Below are 7564 nucleotides of genomic sequence, written 5' to 3'. Positions count from 1 at the left end.
TTAAAGAATCAAACTCCCTGCCGGAGGTATAAATGCTTTCTATGAATTCTTTAATGTTAAGGACGACAGAAATAATATGAAAGTATAGTTCAATAATACTTTCATTTCTATTATTAAGTGTTTATGAGATTTCTGTTGATTAGAATATAGGGTACAACTCCACATGGTTCTCTTTATTTAGTCAGCGAATGGTATACTTAATGACATGGAAATGACTCAACGAGATTAACTCTCGGTAAAATGATTAAATTTTGAATATTCTTACATAGAGTTTTATATGTTTCAAACAAGAATGATATGGTATTTTAGATTTTGGTTTTGCACTTCTCAATAATAGTGGTGTTTTGGATCTATCGACATTGATGTATGACTTTTCATATAGCTACAAAGTTTGAAAGTTCTTGGGATGCTTCCTCGTCTGCTCACGCATATATAAATAAATACACACATTTGTATTATTGTATACTTGGCTGCTTGTAATATCTTCCAAGTTCTGAGAAGTGTGAACGTGTTTTGGCATTTTGTTGGATAGAAATAGCCACGAAACATCATCGAGACTGATGGATGATAGGCATGTATGTTCCTTTCAATGTTGTTTAATTGTTGGTATCAAACAAAACAACTGGGATACAAATAAGAACAGTAAAAAATTAGATTCGTAGTTACAAATCCTCACTAAAACTCCCAAATCATACCAACCCTAGTAAGGTATAATTGTGTTGTGAAACAGAGATGTAATGTAATAGTCCATAAGTTAGTGTAATTTTGTACTAGAGTTGGAATTTGGAAACTATTTTGATTGTTGTGTAGTTTACGCGTGCGGTAAAGAGAGAATAGGACAAATGCTGCGTGCGGTGTGTGTGGCTCAGGGAAAGATTAGATCCCCAGGGAAGCTGGAACTACAAAACATAAAACATGAACACGGGTTTCTCTTAACGTCGACATCATCACTTACGGTCCCATACTCCCATTTCTTATCTAACAAAACGAAAGAGAAACCCGTGTTCATGTTTTATGTTTTGTAGGCCTACGGTGAAAAAAGGGCTCATTAGAAGTTCTTAATGGGCCTACGGTCAGGCCTATAATTGAATTCACCTTTTTAATCTCTCACTCAACCCTAGATTAAAATGCTTCTCTTTTTTTCCTTTTTGTATCATGATGCTCCTCTTCTTCTTCTTCTTCTTCTTCCTCAGTTACAACGGCACCGGAGACTTCGATGAAACGATCGTCGCCGTCGAGGTCGTCCATTATGAGTACGATGCGGCGTTCCTCGAATCAGCTGCCGGTGACCGAACATCGAAACAGTCGGTTCGGTTTTCCCTGATTTCCCACCGAGACTACCCGTCACTAGATCCTCGTTCTCAAGGGCGCCGCCATTTGTGCGATTGCGAATGGCGAGAGGATTAATAAAACAAGGGGCTCAGAGTCCAGTAAATATGAAAGGCCCATCAGGATCCAAAGGAAGAATTCAAAACATGTGTTACTACTACTCTCTCTCTGATCATCGCGCCAAACTCAAACGCAGAGAAGCAGTTACATTTTCGAATCTTCTGCTCCTCCAAGATCGATTTGCTTTTCCGAAATGAAGAACCGTGAAATTGAACCATCGCTAGGTCTGCCGGCGCCGGAACAAATAGCGCCACCACCGCTAGCTCTTCCCTTCTTGAGGAGCTGCTCAATTCGCACTTTTGTTCCTTCTGTTCCGGGATGGAGAATCCTGATTTTGAACCATTAGTAGATCTGCCGGTGCCGGAACAAGTAGCACCACCGCCTAATTCTTCGATCACCAGTCGCGCTTCGCTTCCCGGCACCACCGCGACCGCTCGCTCTTCCCTTCTTAAGGAGTTGCAGGTAACTCCAATGTTCTCAGATCTCTCGCTTTTTTTCGTAGCTTATCAATTTCCCCGAATTGTTTCGAGTTAATCTGCCTTTTGAATTGCCGGCGAATGTGATTTCCGGCGAGTTAATACACAATTGAGTATCAAATTTGTTTAGCTAGGGTTCATGTTTCTGATAACTATCTCTTTCGTTCCTTGATTAGTTTGGAATTTGTTTTTGTGCTGATGTAGAACTAATCACAATTGAGTATCAAATTTGTTTTGCTAGGGTTCATGCTTCTGATCTGATTGCTTTCTGTTGATTCCTTCTTCTGATAACTGTCTCTTTCGTTCCTTGATTAGTTTGGAATTTGTTTTTGTGCTGATGTAGAACCTCTGGATCGATATTGGTGAAAGTTACAATGAGAGAGTTAAGATGGCGCTAGAACTTGAGCAGGAATGTCTGGATATATACACTAAGAAGGTTGAGGAAACTCGCAACTACAGAGCTGAGTTACAGCGTTCATTAGCTGAAGCCGAAGCTGAAGTTACCAGCCTCACGTCTGCACTTGGTGAACAAGTTTCGTTTTCATGGGTATGGTACTCTCTTAGCATCACTATATGTTTCTTTCACAAAGAGCAAACATGGTTTTTTTCTTACTTATATTGTTATTCCTTTTTTGTTTTCCCCTCTGTTTGTGAAGAAAGCAGGCTCTCTAAAGCATCGCATCTCTACTATAAAGCCTGTATTGGAAGATCTGCGGATGAAGAAAGATCTAATATGGAAAGAATTCTCTGGGATACTGACACAAATAGCAGAGATCTCTTCTCACATAGCGGGAAATGATTATCCTGGTAACTCTGGCGAATTGACCCAAATAAATTTGGATGGACTTAGAGCACATCTGCAATATCTTCACAATGAGAAGGTGATCCTATATATATGTGTACACATTTGGTTGTTGTTTCAAAACATTTTGTGGTTATGTACTTACCTTTATTTCAATTTCAGGCTTTGCCCGGCTGCAGAAAGTCAACTCTCATCTCAGTGCTATCCATGAGTTGTCAGAGATAATGTCATTTGATTTCCCTGAGGCCTTGATTAAAGTCCATAAAAGCTTGACCGGGGTATCAAAGAGCGTCTCTGATGCTACTCTTGCTAGATTGACAAAACTTGTAGAGTCCCAGAAGAAGGAGAAATGTCGGAGGCTGCTTCAGGTGATCAATAAATACTTGGGAACCATTTTGACATAGATTTTTGCATTATCCATTTGTTATCTTGATAGAGTAGTGCACATATGAGCTAGTTTGCTGATTTACATTTTGGGTTGAGAAAGAATATTCACTTTCTTACCTACTTCACGAGCCAATTTTGAGTGCTGCTTATGTAGCTCTCCCATCAAGCACTCGAGCATATGTTTGACAAAATTTAGACATTGTTATCACTTTGCGACCTTTTAGTCTTTTGTTTTCGTTTAAAAAATATAGTATATGAGCATACGTAGTAACATGCATGTCAGATCAGCAGTCAAGACCTTTGCTGATTTATTGTATATATATATGATTTCTCATTATAGCATTCAGGATTAGGAGAATCACTTTCTTATTCAGTAGCCTTGTACCATTTTTCACTGGAATGAAGAAATTCCGGAAATCCACAAAAGCAAACCATGGCTAGTTAGGATTGATGATCTAATTTTCTTATTTCTTTCAGTTACGGGGTTTGTTAAGAAACATGCATGAGCTGTGGGAGCTAATGAAAACACCTGTGGATGAGAGGAGAAGATTTGACCGTTTGAGTAGTTTACTCTCTCATGCAGCTGATGATGCCTTGGACAAAGGGTGCCTCGGTCTGGACATTGTTCGGGAGGTAATGCGACCATTTTTCCCCTTAGTTACATATCATATTCATCTATTTTGATATGTCCCTGTAACTTTCTTCCCAACTCTAATATTTTGTTCGTAGGCTAAAGATGAAGTGCAAAGACTGAATGCCCTGAAGGAAAGCATGGCCATAGACAGGACACGGGTCTCTGATCCGGCAGAGCAGCTACAGCCGGGAAAGCAAGTGATCCTGCAAGGAGAACAACCAGTTAATCCAGATGCGCAGGGAGAAGGCTGCGAACAGATAGATGAGGCCAACGCCTGTGAGTTCGTGGGGTATGCGGTTAGGATGATAGAAAGTTGGAAGGAACCATATCAGAACAGTGGTAATGAAAGGTCTCTAAAAGTTCTTGAAGACTTCAAGAAGCTCTTTGCAAGCTTTTACTCTCTCCCAGAAATAGAGGAACATATGTTAGCCACTTACGGTAGTGCAGCAGCTGCAGCTACGGTGATACCATACTTTGAGAACATTGTAAAGTCTGCCGGTGGTCTAGATATTGGTGCTGATGAGTATAAGAGGTATTCTCTAGAACGTTCTCGGCAAAGAAGAGAGTCAAGAGACAAGGAAGAAAATGGACAGAGGAAAAGTGAAGAGGAAGAAATTGGGATAGAGGAAACTGGTTATAGCGACAGGTAAATGTACAAGAGGAAAACAGTTGAGGTAAGATGTCTCGGATTGAAAGTTTTTTTAAGCTCTAAAACTGATTCGGGTTCATTGGATTATGCTTCCTTCCCCCTCCAAAAGTTGCTTTGCAGATGCAGGTATAACAATGAAGAGAGATATATGAAGAGCCAAGATGGAGTTTGATGGAAAACAAAAAGAAAGAAGAGAAATTTCAAGTCTGTCTCCTGCAAGATCTTGACACAAAATTGTAATGCAACCCAGAGTTTCCATATATTACAATAACATTTGTCTCAAGAAACTTGTTACTATAGTAATAAAGCAGACACATTGCAGATTAAAATGAATTTGTGGCCTCAGTTGAATTCTCCCTCAGTCATTCCCTCAGAGACTTATATATAGCTTTTGCCACTGCACATAAAGATATGGAATGTGAGTGATTTTGCCAACCCGTTGCCATTTCAGGAGTTGTTGTACTAATAAGTCTCTGCTAGAAACCGAGTGTTTTTAGATAAGTATCTTACAATGCTTAATATATCGATCAGCTTTAACAGACAAGCTTGTTGAAGCATTGCAATTTCTCCGCTTAAAATAAAGACATCACAAGACACCAAAAATATAACAATACTACTACTACAGTATTTGACTTTGCTGCAACATACAGAGAGAGATATCATCCCAATTATCAAATGACATACTCAGGTTTGCTTCTTCCTGGACTGAACAGCGTAGAGCCCACCAACAACATTTATGGAGAAAGCAGAAGAAAATAATATTTTGGGCCCAGTAATCCTAAATAAATATCCATGGAACTCTCAACCAACCCTAAGGATTTTATTTCTGGCTCGCCCATCATGGGTAAGACGGGGAGCAGAAAGGTAGTCATGAATAAGGAGGAACTGCTTTTGTTCGTTGAAAAGAAGCGGCAGGAGGAATCCCGTAGGGACTCTCTTCGATTCCGATCTCGGGCTCTCCATTGACGAGACAGAGAGCAACAAAGTAGTAACCATGATGAGTAAGGAGGATTGCTGTCTCGCCGCCACGGAACTTATTTTGGCGATTGTTGCTTCTTACGAGAAGATGTTGGCCGAGCAGGATTCGGCCGGGAGTATTTAACCCTTGGGCTCCCCGTTGCTATCATCAGGTTGATTACCCTTACTGTATCTCACTTACAATTCTGCCACCATCTCTAATTGTTTTTTTTTTTTTTTTAACTGGGTTGATTATAATCAATAATGCAGCGTTTGCTTCTTGACGTGTTTGTTCATTATATCATCAAAGTAAAAAAAAAATAACAACAACATATTCTTTTTACACACTTGTAAACTTATTCAAGAACTTGTCAATATGGCCAATTCTTTGTTGTTAATTTATAAAACAATTTCATATAACTAATTTAACTTAACCATGGAGAGTATATGTCCCATTTCTCATCTATTAACACAAACACAGCCCACGTTTTATTATTAAATCCAAATATAATATCTAAGCAAATGTATGTATTCTTGGGTGAGACAACAGACCCACAAAGTGTTCGACGAAATGCCTAAGTGTTTGTGACAAATCATCAACTCAGAGTTCAGACACGACGGCCTTCTCCAACTCTTCCGATCAACAAATGAATCGGAAACCTAACAATTTTCTTCTCAATCCCATCTTCTTTCCAAGAATCAGCAAACTCTCCTTCCATCTCCGCCGTCAAAATCTCCAAACCTTTCTCCTTAGCCGTCTGATACGCCGACGTTGACCTCAGATAAGTCATATACTCTTCCAACACCATTTCTCTCTCCGTCACGAACTTATTAACCGGAAGACTTTGACTTCCCGTTGACTCATCATCATCATCGTCATCGTCATCCACCTTCTCGAACGGGAACTCAATTCCTCTGTACCCATCCTCCACAAGCCGCCTCGCTTTATCCCAATGAGGACCAAGTTTCTCGTCGTAAAACCGCTGGAAAACCTTGTCCACGGCGGCGTTGACCTCCGGATTGGTGTAGCACCAGGCGGCGATCACCCCGTTTGGTTTCTTGAGCACGTGTTTCACGTTGCTGTAAAAAGTCGTGAGGTCGAACCAGTGAAGTGCTTGTGCGACTGTGACTAAATCGACTGATGATTCTGTTGCCACTAGCTTCTCGATCTCCGATGTAGTCATCGTCGGCGGAGTCAGTTCGTAACGGACGTTGGGAAGCTTTGCAGCAAATTCAAGTTGCTTTGAACTCGTGTCCGTAGCAATCACCTTCTTGTATATTCCCGCTAGCTGAGAAAGATTAAAATTAGTAACAACAGTCCAAATTGATATTTGAATCAAAAGTGTATCAAACACATAACATGATATAGTTAGATAAAGGTTGAATGATACAAAAAAAAAATTGAAGACTAATTACATGAAAATTGGGAATTGAATTTACCGATCGTGAGGCCTGGCCGCTACCTGCGCCTACGTCCCAAGCAAGGTCGTGGCACGGTGTTTTAGATGCGATGAATTCGAAGAGTTTGATTGGATAATTTGGTCGGGCTGCTGCGTATTGCTCGGCTTGCTTGATGAATAATTTCGCCATTTTTTTTTTTCTTCCGTATGTTTAATTTTGTTTCTTCAAACAAGCAAAAGCTTTTAACCTTTTAACTTTGGGGGGGGGGGGGGGGGGGGTTGAAGGATTCGATGTATCTATCATCATACGTTAGAAGTAGGATTCGAGAGGAAGAGGGTCAAACTTGAATTGATCAGAAACAGTGACTTTCCCGGGAAGGTGTTATTGTTAATAAGGAGAATATATGTATATGCTTTGTTAGTTTAGATGGGCTTTTATGGACTTTTATTAGCCCAATATAAAAAACCATATGACCCATTTAATCAGTTTATGAAAGGCATATTTGGATATCATCATATCACTGGAAGTACCTTTTTTTTAATTTGGAATTTCTTGCCAAATAATTTCTAACTGTAATTAAAAATAAAATAAAATTAGGTGGGTGGCAAATAGTTTATAAAAAGGAGATTAATAAACGATTAAACTGATACTTGAATTTAGAATAATAAAAATTCCCAAAAATAGAATGGTAAAGTGTGGGGGATCTGGAAATTAGTGAAAAAAGTCTATGAAAGTGACAACCAAATTTAATGGTAAATCCTAATTAAATCATGTCGAATTTTTATTTGTCGGGCCATTATTATTTTACCTTTCTTTGGCCCCTCGATTACAAAATAAAGTTAATATAATCACCAACTTGTTTCACCATT

At 39.5% G+C, this 7564-nt stretch overlaps 2 protein-coding genes across 9 annotated transcripts; one reads left to right on the top strand and one right to left on the bottom strand.

Moving 5' to 3' along the window:
- Positions 1 to 1113: 1113 nt before the first annotated feature.
- LOC104793048 (65-kDa microtubule-associated protein 5) lies at positions 1114 to 4666 on the top strand. 6 transcript variants are annotated; one of them, XM_087454733.1, is made up of 7 exons: positions 1114 to 1851; positions 2209 to 2412; positions 2522 to 2746; positions 2830 to 3035; positions 3532 to 3687; positions 3784 to 4362; positions 4458 to 4666. In XM_087454733.1, exons 4-6 carry the CDS (start codon positions 2892 to 2894, stop codon positions 4336 to 4338), a joined length of 855 nt encoding a protein of 284 aa, XP_087310859.1. In that variant the 5' UTR covers positions 1114 to 1851; positions 2209 to 2412; positions 2522 to 2746; positions 2830 to 2891; the 3' UTR covers positions 4339 to 4362; positions 4458 to 4666. The 6 variants fall into 6 exon arrangements, with proteins under 6 accessions (XP_087310859.1, XP_019082311.2, XP_087310857.1 ...); XM_019226766.2 differs by having other exon boundaries at positions 2522 to 2762; positions 3784 to 4334; positions 4447 to 4666; XM_087454731.1 differs by having other exon boundaries at positions 1128 to 1851; positions 2529 to 2746; positions 3784 to 4334; positions 4447 to 4666.
- Positions 4667 to 5760: 1094 nt separating this feature from the next.
- On the bottom strand, positions 5761 to 7070 carry LOC104793047 (uncharacterized). 3 transcript variants are annotated; one of them, XM_010519323.3, is made up of 2 exons: positions 6735 to 7070; positions 5761 to 6583 (listed from the first exon to the last, which is right to left on the bottom strand). In XM_010519323.3, exons 1-2 carry the CDS (start codon positions 6882 to 6884, stop codon positions 5903 to 5905), a joined length of 831 nt encoding a protein of 276 aa, XP_010517625.1. In that variant the 5' UTR covers positions 6885 to 7070; the 3' UTR covers positions 5761 to 5902. The 3 variants fall into 3 exon arrangements, with proteins under 3 accessions (XP_010517625.1, XP_010517624.1, XP_087310861.1); XM_010519322.3 differs by having other exon boundaries at positions 6711 to 7067; XM_087454735.1 differs by having other exon boundaries at positions 5761 to 6562; positions 6735 to 6955.
- Between the last annotated feature and the right edge of the window lie 494 nt (positions 7071 to 7564).

Source organism: Camelina sativa, chromosome 6 (assembly GCF_030686135.1).
Source record: "Camelina sativa cultivar CO46 ecotype springtype chromosome 6, ASM3068613v1".
Lineage (NCBI taxonomy): Eukaryota > Viridiplantae > Streptophyta > Magnoliopsida > Brassicales > Brassicaceae > Camelina > Camelina sativa.
Note: the sequence above shows the minus strand (reverse complement) of the source record. Positions and strands in the feature narration are given on the sequence as shown.